The sequence below is a fragment of the Carcharodon carcharias genome (genome assembly GCF_017639515.1).
Source record: "Carcharodon carcharias isolate sCarCar2 chromosome 39 unlocalized genomic scaffold, sCarCar2.pri SUPER_39_unloc_1, whole genome shotgun sequence".
NCBI lineage: Eukaryota > Metazoa > Chordata > Chondrichthyes > Lamniformes > Lamnidae > Carcharodon > Carcharodon carcharias.
The window spans coordinates 1,074,707-1,092,347 of record NW_024470814.1 but is presented as its reverse complement, the minus strand read 5'-3'; the positions used below and the strand labels follow the sequence as shown (position 1 = coordinate 1,092,347).

General features: G+C 46.2%; 4 protein-coding genes across 4 annotated transcripts in view; 1 reads left to right on the top strand and 3 right to left on the bottom strand.

The window, feature by feature from the left end:
• LOC121274854 (histone H3-like) overlaps nucleotides 1-17,641 on the top strand; it is a 114,938-nt gene that overhangs the window by 31,195 nt on the left and 66,102 nt on the right. The window contains exon 2 of the mRNA XM_041182227.1: nucleotides 7,395-7,437. Within this exon, the coding sequence (XP_041038161.1) occupies nucleotides 7,395-7,437 (43 nt within the window). The remainder of the gene's footprint in view (nucleotides 1-7,394; nucleotides 7,438-17,641) is intronic.
• LOC121274884 (late histone H2B.L4-like) lies at nucleotides 6,470-7,004 on the bottom strand. Its single transcript, XM_041182274.1, has one exon. It carries the CDS (start codon nucleotides 6,967-6,969, stop codon nucleotides 6,592-6,594), a length of 378 nt encoding a protein of 125 aa, XP_041038208.1. The 5' UTR covers nucleotides 6,970-7,004; the 3' UTR covers nucleotides 6,470-6,591.
• On the bottom strand, nucleotides 9,442-9,874 carry LOC121274875 (histone H2AX-like). The gene has a single exon (XM_041182265.1). It carries the CDS (start codon nucleotides 9,851-9,853, stop codon nucleotides 9,461-9,463), a length of 393 nt encoding a protein of 130 aa, XP_041038199.1. The 5' UTR covers nucleotides 9,854-9,874; the 3' UTR covers nucleotides 9,442-9,460.
• LOC121274881 (late histone H2B.L4-like) lies at nucleotides 11,542-12,148 on the bottom strand. The gene has a single exon (XM_041182270.1). It carries the CDS (start codon nucleotides 12,146-12,148, stop codon nucleotides 11,771-11,773), a length of 378 nt encoding a protein of 125 aa, XP_041038204.1. The 3' UTR covers nucleotides 11,542-11,770.

Below are 17,641 nucleotides of genomic sequence, written 5' to 3'. Positions count from 1 at the left end.
CCCCTCCCCTCCCCTCCCTACCTCTCCATTCCCCTTCCACATTCCTCCTGCTCCCCCTCCCCCTCACCTCTCCATCCACCTCCCCCTCTCCCCCTCTCCTTCCCCACTCCCCGTCCCCCTCCCCCACCCCTTCCCCCTCCATCCCACTTCCACTTCCCTCCCCCTCCCCTTCCCCCTCCACCTCCCCTTCCCCCTCCGCTCCCCCTCCCCTCCCACCTCCACCCCCGCCTCCCCCCTCCCTTCCACTTCCCTCTCCCCTCACCCTCCCCTTCCCCCATCCCTTTCCCCCCTCCCCTCACCCTCCACTTCCCCCTCCCCCTCCCCTTCCCCCTCCACCTCCCCTTCCCCCTCCGCTCCCCCTCCCCTCCCACCTCCACCCCCGCCTCCCCCCTCCCTTCCACTTCCCTCTCCCCTCACCCTCCCCTTCCCCCATCCCTTTCCCCCCTCCCCTCACCCTCCACTTCCCCCTCCCCCTCCCCTCCCCCCTCCCCCCTCCCCTTCCCCTCTCCCCTCCTCTTCCCCCTCCTCCTCCACTTCCCCCATCCCCTTCCCCCTCCCCCTTCCCCTCCCCTACCCCCTACCCCCCTCCCCCACTACTTCCCCCTACCCCTCCACTCCCCCCTCCACTTCCCCCCTCCCCCTCACCCTGTCCCCTTCACCCCCTCCGTTTCCCCCTGCCCCCCTTTCCCCTTCCCCCTCCCTTTCCCCTTCCCCCTCCTCCCCCTCCCCTTCTCCCTCCTCCCCTTCCCCCCTCCCCCTTCCCACTCCTACCCTTCCTCCACCATCCTCCTCCCCTTCCCCCACCATCTTCCTCCCCCTCCCCCTCTCCCGCCATCTTCCCTCCCCTCCATATTCCCCTCCCGCTATCGTCATTCAGCCCATCATGCCTGCACAGGTTCTGCGAAGGAGCAATTCATTTAGCCCCATTATCCTGCCTTCTCTCTGTAACCCTGCACAATCCACCTCTTCAGATAACAGTCCAGTTCCTTTTTTGAACCTGTCATGAAGCTATTAATTTATATGACATTATTGGAAAATATTTTCTTTTAAAGTAGAGGTTTAGTTTGTGGGTGTGCCTTATTTGGATTAAAGCCAGCTAGTCTGGGTGCTTTGATGTGTACTAGCTTTGCGAAGTAAGAGAGATAGAGTGCATTTGCAGTTTTTGAATAAAGCATTCGAGAAGTGGAGTGAAAATTGACACCTATCCCCCACCCCCTCCCTTTCCCCTCCCCCTGCCTTCCTCCTCCAACCCCCTCCCTCCCTGTCCCTCCCCCTCCCCTTCACCTTCCCCCTCACACCATTCCCCTCCTCACCCCCCTCTGCCCCTTCCCCTCCTCACACCCCTCTGCCCCTTCCCCTCCTCACCCCACTCACCCCCTTCTGGCCCTCCCCTCACCCTCTCAGCCCATCCCCTCACCCCAACCCTCACCCCCTCCACTCAACCTCCTCAGGCCCTTCCCCTCATCACTCCTCTCTGCCCCAACCCTCACCCCAGTCAGGGGGAGGGCAGGGGGAAGGGGAAGGGGAGAAGGAGAGGGGAGGGGGGAAGGGAAGGTGGGATGGGGGGAAGGGGAGGGGGTAAGGGTGGAGGGGGAGGGGGAGGGAGAGGGAAGTGAAAGGGGGATGGAGAGGGGGAAGGGGGAAAGGGAGGGATGGGGAAGTGGAAGGGGGATGGAGAGAGGGAGGGAGATGGCGGGGAAGGTGGTGAGCAGGGGAAGGTGGGAAGGGGAGGAGGGGAAGGAGAGGGAAGGGAATGGGGTGAGGAGGGGCAGAGGGGGGGTGAGGAGTGGAAGGGTCTGAGTGGGAGGAGGGGAAGAGCACAGCAGAGAAGAGAACAGTTGACATTTCGAGTCCTCATGATGTTCTGTTGAAGGGTCATGAGGACTCGAATTGTCAACTGTGATTTCTCCACCGATGCTGCCAGACCTGCTGAGTTTTTCCAGATAATTCTGTTTCTGTTTTTGTTAAAGCCAGCTAGTCTGGGTGCTTTGATGTGTATTAGTTTTGAGATGTAAGAAAGATACAGCACATTTGTACTTTTTGAATAAAGCATTCTAGAAGTGCTGTGAAAACTGACATATCTACCAGATACCAAGAAATATGTTTATATTACTAATAACATTGATACCATGAAAAGGGTTTTATTGTTAGAGAGGTTTAGTTCAGACATTGGTGATACAATGATAATTTACATTCGATGAGTCATGATAACCTCAGCTGTTGTGTGTCGAGTGAAAGCAATGTGAGATCAACAGCAGCTGTAAGCCTCCAACTATCTCCACAGGAACCAAAGTGAAAAGAACCTCATGAATTTATTGATGTGAAGATGCTATGGATTGTCTTTGGGTTCCTGTTGCCTAAATGGTGATTAGATTTTGGGAATTTTTCAAAATTTATGATAGTAATTTGTAGCCATATACATATATATTAATATAGTTTAGTGTAAAACCTTTAGAACTGGTGGTCTGATTGTTTAATTTAAAGTTGCATCTCAAGCACAACACTTAAAATATAGGTTATGACATATATAACAAATATAGGTTATTTTATGAGTACATTAAGAGTAAGAGGATAACTAAGAAAAGAGTAGGGCCCATTAAGGATCCTGGTGGTAATTTGTGCATGGAGCAGGAAGACATAGGTAGGGTTCTAAATGAATACTTTGTGTCGGTGTTCGCAAGTGAGAGGAAAGGCGTGGGTATGTAAATCAGGCAGAAGGTCTTTGATAGATTTAAATAAATTAGCATAGAAAGGGAAGAGGTTCTAAGTGGTCTGACAGGCTTAAAAGTAGACAAATCTCCAGGCCTGGATGAAATGATTCCCACGCTATTCAGTGAGGCAAGGGAGTAGATAGCTGGTGTTTTGGCAATAATTGTCAATACATCTCTGACCACAGTAGAGGTGCCAGAGGACTGGAGGACATCCAATGTGGTACCGTTATTCAAGAAGGGAGGAAGGGATAAACCGGGGAACTGCAGGCCAGTCAGACTAACCATAGTGGTGGGGAAGCTATTGGAAGCAATTCTGAGGGACAGAATTAATCTACACTTGGAGAGGCAGGGATTAATCAAGGACAGTCAGCATGGTTTTGTTAAGGGGATATAATGTCTGACCAATTTGATTGAGCTTTTTAAAGAGGTGACCAGGTGTGTCGATGAGGTCACTGCATTTGATGTAGTCTACTTGCACTTCAGCAGGGCTTTTGATAAGGACCCACAAGGGAGACTGACAATGAAGGAAAGAGCCCATGGGATCTAAGGCCATTTGGCAAATTGGGATCCAAAATTGGCTGAGTGGCATGAAACAGAGGGTGATGGTCGAGGGGTATTTTTGTGACTGGATGCATGTGTCCAGTAGGGTTCCACAGGGATCGTATTGGGTCCCTTGTTGTTTGTGGCTTATATAAATGATTTAGACTTGAATGTAGGAGGGTTGATCAGTAAGTTTGCGAATGACACGAAAATTGGTGGTGTGGTAAATAGTGAGGAGGATAGCCTTAGATTACAGGAGGATACAGATGGGCTGGTGAGATGGGCTGATCAATGGTAAATGGAACTTAATTTTGATAAATGTGAGGTGTTGCTCTTGAGCAGGATGAACAAGGCACAGGAATACACAATCAATGGTAGGGCCCTAGGTAGTGGGACAGGTTGATAAGATGGTTAAGAAGGCATATGGGATACGTGCCTTTATTAGCCGAGGCATAGAATATAAGAGCAGGCAGGTTATGCTGGAATTGTTTAAAATGCTGGTTAGGCCACAGCTAGAGTACTGCATGCAGTTCTGGAATCTGCATTATAGGAAGGATGTGATTGCATTGGAGAGAGTGCAGAGGAGATTTACCAGGATGTTGCCTGGGCTGGAAAATTTTAGTTATGAGGAGAGATTGGATAGACTGGGGTTATCTTCCCTGGAGCAGAGGAGATTGAGGGGGGACATGATTGAGATGTATAAAATTATGAGGGGCATAGATAGGGTAGACAGGAAGTAACCTTTTCCCTTGGTGAAGGGATCAAAAACCAGGGGGGGAATAGATTTAAGGTAAAGAGCAGGAGGTTTAGAGGGGATGTGAGGGAGAATTTTTTCACCCAGAGGGTGGTGGGAACCTGGAACTCACTGCCTGAAAGGGCGATAGAGGCAGAAACCCTCACAACATTTATGAAGTATTTGGATGTGCACTTGCAATGCCATGGGCCTAGTGCTGGAAAATGGGATTAGAATAGTTAGGTACTTGTTTGTTTGGTGCAGACTTGATGGGCCGAAGGGCCTTTTTCTGTGCTGTAGACCTCTATGACTCTATGACAGTTGCTTAAAGTTTCCCTCTGGAATTTTTAAGTAACTCAGCTATACCAACTGCATCGGTCACAACTGCTTTGATCGAAATTGTGTCCACCACAGTATCAGGCAGTGCATTCCAAACCCTAACTACTTGCTGCATGAAAAAAGGGTCTCCTTTTCCTCTTACAGTTTTTGCTCATTTTACTAATTGCTTTAAATATCTGTCTGCTCATTCTCGACCCTTTCAAGAGTGGAAAGGGTTGCTCCCCATCTATATTGTCCAGATTCCACATGGTTTTGAACACCTCAATCAAATCGCCTCTCAGTCTTCTTTTCTCCAAGGAAAACAGTTTGGAAAAGATAGGACCATCTTCCTAACTGAAGCTTGCACCATTCTCACATCCTTCTAAAAGTTTGGTGACCTGAACTGGATGCACTACCCCGACTGATGCCAAACTAGTGTAACGTGCAAGTTCAGCATAATCACTTTGTGCTTGGACACTACACCACCATTAATAAAGCCCAGATTCTTGTATGATTTACCTTCACTGACAAGCACGTATACCCATGTTCCTCTTGCACTCCTTCACCTCCGCTAGTGGTGTACCTCCTATTGTATACTGTCTCCTTATATGTTCTGTCAAATTGGATCACCTCAGTTCTGTGCATTGAACTTCCATTTGCCACCTGTCCACCAACTTGTCTATGTCCACGTGAAGCACTACAGTACCCTCTTCACAGTGCTTCCAAACTTCGTATCATCCTCAATTTTTGATATTTTGCCCTATACACTAAGGTCAAGAGACCCAACACTCCAGGGGAGCTCCACGACAATCTTCCCACCAGCCAACAAAGACATCTCCTTGTGGTTACTGTTCCTTCTATTCCATGAGCCATAACTTTGCTCACGAGCCTGTTGTGCGCACATGCACATCACATTAACAGCCCAGCTCTATTTTTCTTTTCGTTCATGAGGTGTGGGTTGCAAGGCGACCGTTTATTGGTTACGGAGATTTACCAGGATGTTACCTGGGCTGGATCATTTTAGCTATGAGGAGAGATTGGACAGACTGGGGTTATTTTCCCTGGAGCAGAGGAGATTGAGGCAAGGGGAGATGGGGGGCATGATTAAAACGTATAGAATTATGAGCGGCATAGATAGGAAGGAACATTTCCCCTTGGTGGAGGGATCAATAACCATAAGTAGATTTAAGGTAAGGAGCAGGAGGTTTAGAGGGGGCGTGAGGGAGAATTTTTTTCACCCAGAGGGTTAACCCTAACCCGAACGCGGGCGACCATTTATTGGGAATTTTCCGAGGACATTTACGAGTCATTAAGTCAACAGCGTCGTTGTGGGTGGGTCTGGAGTCACGTGTAGACCAGTGAGGGTGGCTGTTCTGCACGTCCGCGGCGGGATTCGAACCCGCGTCAGTAGAGCATTACACCGGGGAAGGGTCACCGCCAAGTCAATACCGCTGTGCCATCGCCTACCCCACACCATATAGGACATCGAGTCGCAAGCTGACGTTCGCCGTATACGTTTATCGGTTTCTATGAAATCGTCTGCTATCGGTGGCCGTAAGACTAAATTCTCCGCATTCCGTAACCAAAATTCTACATAGGATCGTAAAAAAAAAATATATATATATATACATAAGGTTTACCACACAGGAAGAGACCATCGTGCTTACGCCTGGCTGTAAAAAGAACGAGAGACCCAGCTCAATCCCACTTGGTCGCCTCGGGTTATGGGACTTGCTAAATGAATTGAGCGTGTCTGGCTCTCGATCTTCGGGAGCGTTGTTACATCACAGATGATAGATCGATGCTTCTCCTCGTCGATGCCAAATTGGGGGGGGTGGGGGAAGCAGATTTTTTTTTGTTAAAACTGCCAAAAGTTGGCACAGGAGCCGGTTGGGCAGGTCATTACCGTGTTGTTACGGAAGATGTACACGTAACGGAGGAGATTGCTCCTTAAAATGTGTGTTTATTTTGGAAACAGAGGGAAGCGGCGGGAGTATACGAACTGGCGTAGGTAAAGCGAAAATGGTTGAGCTAACTGAAATGGATTTAGGGGGATATTAACTTACAAGACACAATGATCGCAGCAAACAGTAAAACTGCATTATCCAGAAGGTCTATGGGCTGGAAACGAGGTCGTACATTAACATATAAAGTGTTTAATCAGTCAGCGAACCGACCCTATGTCAAAGTTGTAGCTCTGGTAGAGAAAACGTGGGTGGCTCTTATAAGAGCCGTTTGAGTTTTGGGTCGGTTTCTGATTAGTTCTTTCTTTCATGGCTTTGTAGGTCTCTACTTGGAACTGGTGTACTTTGTCACCGCCTTGGTGCCCTCCGACACGGCGTGCTTGGCCAGCTCCCCGGGCAGCAGCAGGCGCACGGCGGTCTGGATCTCCCGGGAGCTGATGGTCTGCCGCTTGTTGTAGTGGGCCAGGCGGGAAGCCTCGCCCGCGATGCGCTCGAAGATGTCGTTGACGAACGAGTTCATGATGCTCATGGCCCGGGAGGAGATGCCGGTGTCCGGGTGGACCTGCTTCATCACCTTGTAGATGTAGATGGAGTAACTCTCCTTCCTGGCCTTCTTCCTCTTCTTGCCGCTCTTGGGCGGCGTCTTTTTGATGACTTTCTTGGCTCCCTTCTTGGGAGCTCCTGCCTTTTTATCGTCAACCATGGTCAAGTTCAACTTCGGGACCGGAACATGGCGAAATGACCGCGGAGGGCTCCTTTTATAGGCAATCTCTGAGGCCTATGCTAATGAAGGATGGGTGAAGACCATGTGTCCGATTGGCTGAATGAGGATGATGTCAATTTCGGATGATGTCAGTTTCTCTCACTACTACATTCTGATTGGTTATACTAGACATCCAATCATTGAGAGCTCTTTGAACAGCCGGAAACTGTCGCCCACTCCTCTGCTTGTTCTGACGCCAAACTTTCCTCATCTCATCGGAACTTGCCTCCCCACATATTCCGCCTGGCATGATGAACGTTTCAAGTGTTTACTATTTTCGTATTCCTGGCGCCTGCTGCCACTTTGAGAACTGCAGCTTTGTAACCACTTCTTGATTCAGAGAGTCATAGTGTTATGCAGCGCAGGAGCAGGCCCTTCGGCCCATCGTGTTCGTACCGGCCACCAAGCACTTGGCCCGAACCCTGGAATGCAGTGGCGTTTCAAGTGCTCATCTAGATATTTCTTAATTGTTGTGAGGGTTGCTGCCTCTACCAACATTTCAGGCCGTGTGTTCCAGATCCCAACCTCCTTCTCGGCTGTTGTTCTGTGAGAGTTAAGGTCCACCACCAACACAGCCAGCGTGTTCCAGATTCCAATCACACTGTGGGTGATTATTTTTCCCTCAAATCCCCTCTAAACTTCCTGCCCCTTACCTTAAATCTAAGCCTCTTTGCTATTAACACCTCTGCTAAGGAGAAATGTTTCTGTCCTATCTACGCCCATCATAATCTGTATAATTCGATCAGGGCCCCCTCGGCCTTCTCTGCTCTAAGGAAAACAGCCCCGGCCTATCCAGTCTCTCTTCTTAGTTGAAACGTTCCAGCCCAGGCAACATCCTGGTGAATCTCCTCTGCACCCTCTCTGGTGCAATCAAATCCTTCCTATAATGTGGCGACCAGAACTGTGCACACTTCTCCAGATGTGGCCTGACTAGCATTTTATACAGATAGATTCAGTTACTATACATTTTCTCCTTTCACTATAAGGTCTGTCCCTCTCTACTTCCCTTCAAGAGTCCAAAGCCGTTCAGAAAAAAAGGGCAGGACCATTATTATGATACAGCAGTTGGAAAAGCTGAGTTATTTTAAAAGCCCTAGAGGGAAACATTAAGCAACTGTCATAACCTATATTTTTTTAACTGCTATGTTTGGAACACACCTCTAAATTCAGGAATCAGACTACCAGTTCGTGAGGTTTTATATCAAAATACATGAGACATTTATTAATTTACACAAGTTAAATATATACACAGAGCTACAAAAAATCCTACTATAACTTTTAACAGATTCCCGAACTAATCTCCATTAAAACAACAGCAACCCATAGATTATAAGCAGACACCAGATAAAGCATTTTCACCTTAGAAATTTAAAATGAGGTTCCTTTCACTTTGGTTCCTTTGCGGGCAGTGGTTGGCTTACAGGCGTTGATGTTATATGCCTCTGCCCTGCACACGCAGAACTATGTTATACCTAGCCCACCTCATTGAATGTAAATTCTCATTGTATCACCAGCCCCACTGAACTCCACCTTTTCCAACATTAAAATCCCTTTCATAGTTCCAATTTTATTTGTAATATAAACTTTGCTTGGTCTCTGCTAGCTAGGTGCCAGATTTCACACTCCTTCTTGAATGGTCTATTCAACAAAATGCAAATGCATAGAATACATCAAAGCAACCAGACTATCTGACTTTAATCCAATTAAGACACACCCACAGACTAACCTCAATAATTCATGTATATTTGTGTGTAATTCATGTATATATATTATTAAAGACAACCAGGCACGTCTAAGTGTGAGAAAATCTCCACCAGCAGTGCTGTGTCCTACGCCCTATTAATAAAGCCTAGGCTACCTTATGCTTCACTAACCCCTCTGTCAACCTCTTTAGCCACCTTCAATGACTCATGCACATCTACACTCAGGTCTTACTGTTCTGGCATCTGCCGTAGAATTCTACCCCCTCTTGTATAATATCTGTATTATTCAAACAAAACCGATCCACCTACACTTCTGTGCACTTCATCAGATTTTTTTTTTGGTGAAGACCCCCGTATCGCCTCACCACCCCTCACAGCCACTTCAGAAAAAGAACAGCCATCCAGTTAGTCCTTAAGAAATCGATGGTGGCTTTCTGAATTAACCCACAATGCAGAAGGATCGAAATATGGTGTCTCGATCGGACGCTTATTTGCAAACGTTAGCTGTTTTTTTTTTAAATGCTACACAAACATAGCACTGAAAATGCATTGGAACTCCGCAGAGCCAAATCACTGGCTAAGTACCCGCCCGGGTTATTAACAGAACACTGAAGGAACGCGGAGTGTATGTCGGTAGCGACACGCAGGCAGCAGTCAGCCCTTTCAAAGACAAAATTGGGGTGGCTCTTAAAAGAGCCTTTGGGTTCTCAGTTTATTGGATAGTCGCTTCACTTGGTCTTGGCGGCTGCAGAGGCTCCGGTTTTCTTGGGCAGCAGTACGGCCTGGATATTAGGCAGCACCCCGCCCTGAGCGATGGTCACCCCTCCCAGCAGCTTGTTCAGCTCCTCGTCGTTGCGGACGGCCAGCTGCAGGTGCCTGGGGATGATGCGGGTCTTCTTGTTGTCCCGGGCCGCGTTGCCGGCCAGCTCGAGGATTTCAGCCGTCAGATATTCCAGCACGGCGGCCAGATAGACCGGGGCTCCGGCACCCACACGCTCAGCGTAGTTACCCTTCCTCAGCAGTCTGTGAACGCGGCCCACCGGGAACTGCAGTCCGGCCCGGGAAGAGCGAGACTTGGCCTTGGCCCGAACTTTTCCGCCGCTCTTACCTCTTCCAGACATCTCAACTCGCTCTGTCCAGCAGTTTTTTACACAATGGGTAAAACCCGCCCACTTTCGCCTCTCTTATAGCCTGGGGAGGAATGGTGGGGCGCTCAATGCCGATTGGTGAACCTTGAGATCGGGTATTCAGTGTGGTTCATTGAGCCAACCAGGTATCCACTGAACGCACCAATCGGGGGGCGCCACGGGTTTTCGGGCGCAAAGCCACCGTGCGAATATAACAGCCCTTTGTTTTGATTTTGAGATGTCCCCCTTTATCTTGTTAAACAAGGACCAGGTCGAATTTGGACTTTTCCAGTGATATGTAATAATTTTTCACAAACGCTTTTAAGACTTGTCCACCTTTGAATTTGAGATGTCCGCCGTTATATCGTTCAACAAGGACCAGGTCGAATTTGGACTTTTCCAGTGATATGTAATAACGTTCACAAAAAAGCTTTTGAGATTTGTCCTCCCTTACTGTTTTATTTCACACTTTATCACGAGTTCCAGATACTCTTTTAGCATAATGGCAGAATCTTTGTTTTGCCCTTGCAAACTCCCCATCCGGTTGGCAGTGAGCCTCATTCGCCACGTTCTGTAACAGGACACATACGATAATGTTAGATAAGAGCAAAGAACTGTGGATGCTGGAAATCCAAAACAAGAACATAAACAGAAAAACCTGGAAAAACTCAGCTGGTCTGGCCGCATCGGCGGAGAAGGGTCACGAGGACTCGAAACGTCAACCGTGCTCTTCTCCACCGATGCTGCCAGACCTGCTGAGTTTTTCCCAGGTATTTCTGTTCCTCTTTCACATACGATAATGCCGCGGGTTCTACTTCGGTGCCTATTCGTGTGAGTGCAAAGCGGGATGCACGTTACAGTTTACAGCAAAGACGGAGGCCATTCGGCCCATCTTGTCCATGCCAACCCGAGAACACCCAGGCGCCCTTTCTAATCCCACCTTCCTGCACCCGGCCCATAGCCCTGCAGCTTACAGCACTTAAGGTGCAGATCCAGGTACTTTTGGAAAAAAAAGGGTTTAGAGTGTCCACCTCTACTATCAACTTGGGCAGCGAATTCCAGACACCCACTACTCTCTGCGTAAAAAAGTTCTTCCTCATGTCACCCCTACACATTCTGCCACTTATCTTGAATCTATGTCCAATGATTCTCGAATTCTCCACCAAGGGAAACAATTTTATCCTGTCCACTCTATCTATTCCCCTCATAATTCTAGTGAGAAAGACCGAATTAACGTTTCAAGTCCGCATGATTTCTTCAAAGCTATAACTTTTGAAAAAAGCTTTTGGAGCCTATTCCTGTTGCTCAATCGATTATGTCCAATCACCGTTGTTATTTGAACCCTCCACGCTGACAAATCGACACCAAAATGAGCATTAGGCAAAATACTGCGGACGCTAGAAATCTGAAACAAAACCAAAAAGAAAATCAAACGCTGGAAAACATCAGGTCGAACAGCATCTGTGGAGAGAAAGACCGAGTTAACGTTTCGAGTCTTCTTCAGAGCTTTATTTTGTTTTGACTTTTTGGAGTTGGGGGGTTCAAACAGCAGCTGGGATTGGAGATAATCGATTAAGGCGCAAGCTTGAGTGACAGGAACAAGCGATGCGTTTGCGATAATCGAGCATCTCCTGTCCAAATAAGGAGATGGTCCGAATATGAACGCCTCTGAGATCAAAGTGCGTAGAGTCAGTGCCAAGTAGTGAATTATCAACAAGACAAAGTCCGAATGGGCGATATGACCCTCAAACTTTGGAATCGAAACGGGTAATTACGGTAGTTAAGATACACCGAGGCGCATTGCATGGGAACCAAAACAATTCAACTGCAAGCGATGGTTTAGCTTTCTCGCAGAAGCTGTGGGTGGCTCTGAAAAGAGCCTTTGGGTGTTATTTCCACTGGGGCGGAGTTTCACTTGGAGCTGGTGTACTTTGTCACCGCCTTGGTGCCCTCCGACACGGCGTGCTTGGCCAGTTCCCCGGGCAGCAGCAGGCGCACGGCGGTCTGGATCTCCCGGGAGCTGATGGTCTGCCGCTTGTTGTAGTGGGCCAGGCGGGAAGCCTCGCCGGCGATGCGCTCGAAGATGTCATTGACGAACGAGTTCATGATGCTCATGGCCTTGGAGGAGATGCCGGTGTCCGGGTGGACCTGCTTCATCACCTTGTAGATGTAGATGGAGTAGCTCTCCTTCCTGGACCTCTTCCTCTTCTTGCCGCTCTTCGGCGGTGGCTTTTTCTGAGCTTTCTTGGCGCCTTTCTTGGAAACTGATGATTTCTTTTCGTCCCCCATTCCTAATCTCGCTTTCAGAAACGCAACAACTCCAATACACGCACCGCCTTCGCCTTTTATAGGCTGACCTCTTGCCCTATGCTAATAAGGGATGGCTGGAGGCATTGTGCTTTCTGATTGGCTCCTTTAACAGTGATGTCAACTGTTGATGTCCTGTGGCTTTCTGATTGGCGACTTTAGATACCCAATCGCATTTTCCGTTCCTCCCAGCCACATCAGTGTGAGCAGTCACAACACGACAATGGTGAGGGGGCAGGAATAGGTCACTCCAGCCTGTTCCACCGTTCATCAAGGTCACGGATGATCTGATCGTCCTTTTACACATTTTAAGAATAAAGTAGATTTTTGCCGGAAGAAAAAAAGCTTCACTTCCCCGGTTACCCATCATAAATTTTCAATATAACAAGAGCAAAGTACTGCGGATGTTGGAAATATGAAACCAGAATAAAAATAGCTGGAAAAAAACTCAGCAGCTGCGGAGAGGGATACAGTTAACGTTTGGAGTCCGTATGACTCTTCATCAGAACTAAGGAAGCATAGAAATGAGGTGAAATATAAGTTGGTTGAGGGGGTTGGGACAGGTAGAGCTGGATAGAGGACCAGTGAGAGGTGGAGCCAAAGAAGAGATTGCCAAAGATGTCGTAGACAAAAGGACAAATGGGTGATGACGGTGGTCATTTTAGCTAAGGAATGTGCCAATGGTGACATTAAGGGTAGAAAGCAGGACGAGCAAGTGACAGATGGTTCTGGTGGGGTGGGGTGGGGTGAAGGGATCGAAATAGGCTAAAAGGTGGAGATGAAACAATGGGTGAAAATACATTTAAAAATAATGGAAATAGGTGGGAAAAGAAAAATATATTTTTTAAAATGATAAATTATTGGAAAAAATGGGGGGGGGGGATCAGAAAGTGGGTGGGGACGGAGGAGAGAGTTCATGATCTATGATTGTTGAACTCAATATTCAGTCCGGAAGGCTGTAAAGTGTCTAGTCGGAAGAAGAGGTGCTGTTCCTCCAGTTTGCGTTGAGCTTCACTGGAACAATGCAGCAGGCCAAGGACGGACATGTGGGCATGAGAGCAGGGTGGAGTGTTAAAATGGCAAGCGACAGGGAGGTCTGGGTCATGCTTGTGGACAGACCAAAGGTGTTCTGCCAAGCGGTCACCCAGCCTGCCTTTGGTCAATACCTTGATGGGGGTGGGACAGGTAGAGCTGGATAGAGGGCCGGTGATAGGTGGAGGCAAAGAAGAGATTGCCAAAGTCGTCATACCTTTCAATACCTTGTCGATCAAACATCCAGGTAACTCAGCCTTCAATGTAGTCAGTGACCCACCGTTCACAGATCTCTGGGGAAAGGAATTCCGCAGACCAATGACCCTCAGAGAAAGAAAAAACACTATCCACCTCCATCTTAGGTGAGCAATACCTAATTTCTAAACCCTGTCCCCGAGTATTTCAACCCCAACAAGGTGATCGAAGGAGCTTTGAAGAAGAATCATATAGATTCGAAATGTTAACACTGATTCTCTCTCCACAGATGCTGTCACACCTGCTGAGTTTTTCTAGCACTTTTTGTTTCTGTTAAGGTGCATCTATAACGAGACATCCATTCTAATTGCTCACCTCAACCCATTGACTTTTTGACTCCTGCCGCTGTGCTGAATTCAATTTTTCTGATATGAACATTTCACTTCATAAATACTGTTGATACATTGTGTTATTATGTATTCTTTCATGGGATGCTGGTGTTGCTTGAAAGCTCTTGAGCTGAGTGGCCTGATAGGCCATTTTAGGGGGCAATTAAGGGCCAACCATATTGCTGTGGGCCTGAAGCCACATGTAGGCATGACCCAGCTAGGATGGCAGATTTCCTTCCCTAAAATTAGTTCTGAACCCTGTGTTTTATTTTTAATGACAATCAAGGAATGTGTCAAGGCCTTAGCTAGATGTTCATTGAGGACTTATATCAATTGAATTTTAAACTATCTCTTTGTGCCATTGTGGGGTGCGATCCAGTATTCCTAGATTAGCCCAGTGACAATACCACTAGGCCACCATCTCCCACTTCGGACACTTTCCCTTCCCTTTACTTGCACTCCAGACCAGATGTAGCAGTCCAAAACTGTTGGAGAATCTCATGAACTTTTAGCTTTGCATGTGCATGAGGAATAGGTTTGATGAACTCAAAGGACAAATTTTCCCTAATTGACATTGACATCATGGCACTAACAGAAACCAAGTTCAAAAGGAGGTTTGGGAGGGAAACATAATATTCAAGGCTACAAGACATTCAGGAAATATCAGTCAGAGGGAGATAATACAGAAGGGAGGGGAAAAGTATTCATCAAATAATAACACCGGACAGCTCTGATGTCGTTGAGGGGTCTAAATATATCATATTACATTTACGGAACAAAGCAGGAGCTATTCTGAACTGGATTTATATTCTGTGTCATCAAATATTTATCCCCTATCAGCTATGCAAATCAAGTATTCATTTTATCTGCATCAGTAACTGTTATTGAAGCTTTTAATCTATGTCCGTCTGTGGCTATTGATTGAGGCAATTAATTCATAACTTTCAATCTCTGATTTAAGTTTTTTGTTTATCTCTGTTCTGTCCAGTTTGAAAGGAAGCATGTGTTTACAGTGTCCCTGTCAGTCTTCTGTATATTAGTGTGTATTTTAATATGCACCTCATAGTCCCTGCTACATGAGTATGGGTTTTACTCTGTCTCTTTTCTTCTCTTTGATGCCAATGTGGCTTTTCTTCCACCAGTCAGTGCCTGATGTGTGACAATTTGTCTTACGCTGCATTTGCCAGCCTATTTTGAATGAATGAAAGAAAAATACTGTGAATGTTGGAAATCTGAAATAAAAAATGAAAATGCTGGAAATAATAGTCTGGAGGCATCTGTGGAGAGAGGAAAAGAGTTAACATTTCAAATCCATATGACTTCTTCAGAGCTAAAGATGGAGTTAGAAATATGATGGATTTTATTCTGTGTAAGACGGGGGTGGAACAGATGAAGCAAGATAGGTCAGAGATAGATAGGAGCTCAGGAGAGATTGACAAAGATGTCATGGACACAAGACAAAGGGATTTTTAATGGTAATGGTAAGGACTAAAGATGATGTTGATTGTGCTAATAGCATCACAAGGGTGAGCACTCTGAAAGCGCAACATAGAAACAAGTGACAGGTGGCCCTGTGGGGAGAGGTATTGGCAGTGGTGGCGGGGGGGCGCGGGGATCGATGGGGAGAAGTGATTTAAGATTATATGACTTACTAAATAAAAACAAATGAATAAAAATAACAATGGAAGTAAATAAGAATAAAAGTTAAACTTTAACTAGAAAAAAAAAAGTTTATAAAAGGAGTCGAGGTGGAGGACAGAGTTCATGGTCTGAAGTTGTTGAGCTCAATGCTAAGTCCGGAAGGCTGTAAAGTGCCTAATCAGAAGATGAAGTTTTGTTCCTCCAGTTTGCTTTGGGCTTCACTGGAACATTGCAGCTGGCCCAGGATAACACGCGGGCATCAGACCAGGATGGTGTGTTGAAATGGCGAGCATCAAGAAGGCCTGGGTCATGCTTGCAGACTGAGCAAAGATGTTCCACAAAGTGATCACCCAGTCTGCGTTTAGTCTCCTCAATGTAGAGGAGACTACATTGGAAGCAGCAAATACAGTATACCAGATTGAAGGAGGTGCTCGTGAAGTGTTGCTTCAACTGAAAGCACTGTCACCTGAAACACAGTGAGAAATCCGTCATGTTTCTACTTCCCTTTAGCTCTGAAGTAGATCCATATGGACTCAAAACATTAACTTTGTTTCTCTCTCCACAGATACTGCCAGACCTGCTGATTTTTTCCCCCCAAGCATTTTCTGTTCATATTTTGAATGAATGCCAGATTTGCTTCCAACAATCACTGATGTGTAAACATACGTTTTACTCTTTATCTGCCAGGAAGCAATTGTGTGTTGTATTAGGCACCTGTTGGTTTTGGCATGGAAAGTGTGGGTTTCTTTTTTAAACTCTGCATTTCTCAGTCTATGGTATGGTCTGTTCTTTGTCTGCACTAATTCATGCCCTGTGGATGTTTTTTTTTTAAAACTCTGCACATGTCAATCTTTGGCATAACATGATGGGTATTTTTTCGTACCTTCCAAGTTGCTTATTTTGAGTGTGGTTTTACAAGTTTCTGGTATGTGACTGGGACTTTGGAAATATACCTGTCAGATTTTATAAGTGGGAGTGTATTACACATTGCAGCTGTCAGTTCCTGTTGTGCCAGCGATGGACTTAGCTGTCCCTGTTTATTTCTAGTATGTGTTAATTTTGGAAAGTTGGATGATTGCCAGTGAGTTTTAGTTTTACATTATTTCGTTCTGTAGTATGTGAGTATGGGCTTTAGACAGTATTTCTTGGTTTTATGAGTTATTCTATTTATTTATTCCATTTCTGGATTGTCAATGTACCTTTTACAATGGATTTGTCAGTGTCTGATGTGTTAGCATGCACTTCACCTGTCATTTTCTGTTGAGTGTGGGTTTTAGTTACCCTATCATTTCTGTCATGCCATTGTGGGATATACACTATTCTTATTAATTCCTGGCATGCAATTGTCACATCTAATGTCAGAAAATAGGGACATAAGAAATAGGACTAGGTGTAGGCCATTAGGCCCCTCGATCATGCTCCACCATTCAATAAGATCACAGCTGATCCAATTGTGGCTTTCCCTGCCTGCCTCCCTTGTCTGCATATACCCCATAATGATTGATGCACTGATCTATCATAAATCAGCCTAACATAGCTTTAAATTCAAAGATGCAGCCTCCACTACTCTCTAGGGGAAAGAATTCCAAAATCGAACAGTCCAGTCTGTGAATCAGAATTTTCTCCTGTGCCCGTCAGTTACAGGTATGTCTATTATTCTCTGTTCAAGTTAGTTTCTGGCATGGAAGAAAGGTTTTTCTTCTATATCTTTGAAATTCAGGCAAGTGAATGTGTGGTCATTCTGCATCGGTCAGTTCCTTATATGCTATTTTGTATTTTACTCTTCAATTGTATCTTTCTGATATGAGATTCCTTTTTCCATGTTGTACTCAACAGTTACTGCAACAAAATATATATTTATATGGTATACTTTCATTTTTGCAAATAGTAGGTAGGTTTTACTGTGCATCTCTCAATGTCTGGAATATGGATGTGGCTATGACTCAATACCTGAGCCTGATTTGTGAATGTGTGTTTTATTTCCCCTGCCTGTTCCTGACCTGTGAAAGTCAATTTTCTAATGGATCTCAGTTATTGGTGTGTGACTGTGCACTTTGTGCTTTGCCTGTGTGTATATGATAAATGAGTGTGACATTTGTTTTCCCCGGCACCAGGGTAAAAGACTTAAATATGACCATTGTTTTTTTGTGTGTGATTGTTTATTCATGGTAAATGAATGCAAGATTAAGTCTCACTCTGCCACAAAATTACCACTGCT

Bases quoted from the DNA above. Each gene is read 5' to 3' on its own strand.
- LOC121274884 (XM_041182274.1), bottom strand. From the start codon at position 6,969: ATGGTTGACGATAAAAAGGCAGGAGCTCCCAAGAAGGGAGCCAAGAAA.
- LOC121274881 (XM_041182270.1), bottom strand. From the start codon at position 12,148: ATGGGGGACGAAAAGAAATCATCAGTTTCCAAGAAAGGCGCCAAGAAA.
- LOC121274875 (XM_041182265.1), bottom strand. From the start codon at position 9,853: ATGTCTGGAAGAGGTAAGAGCGGCGGAAAAGTTCGGGCCAAGGCCAAG.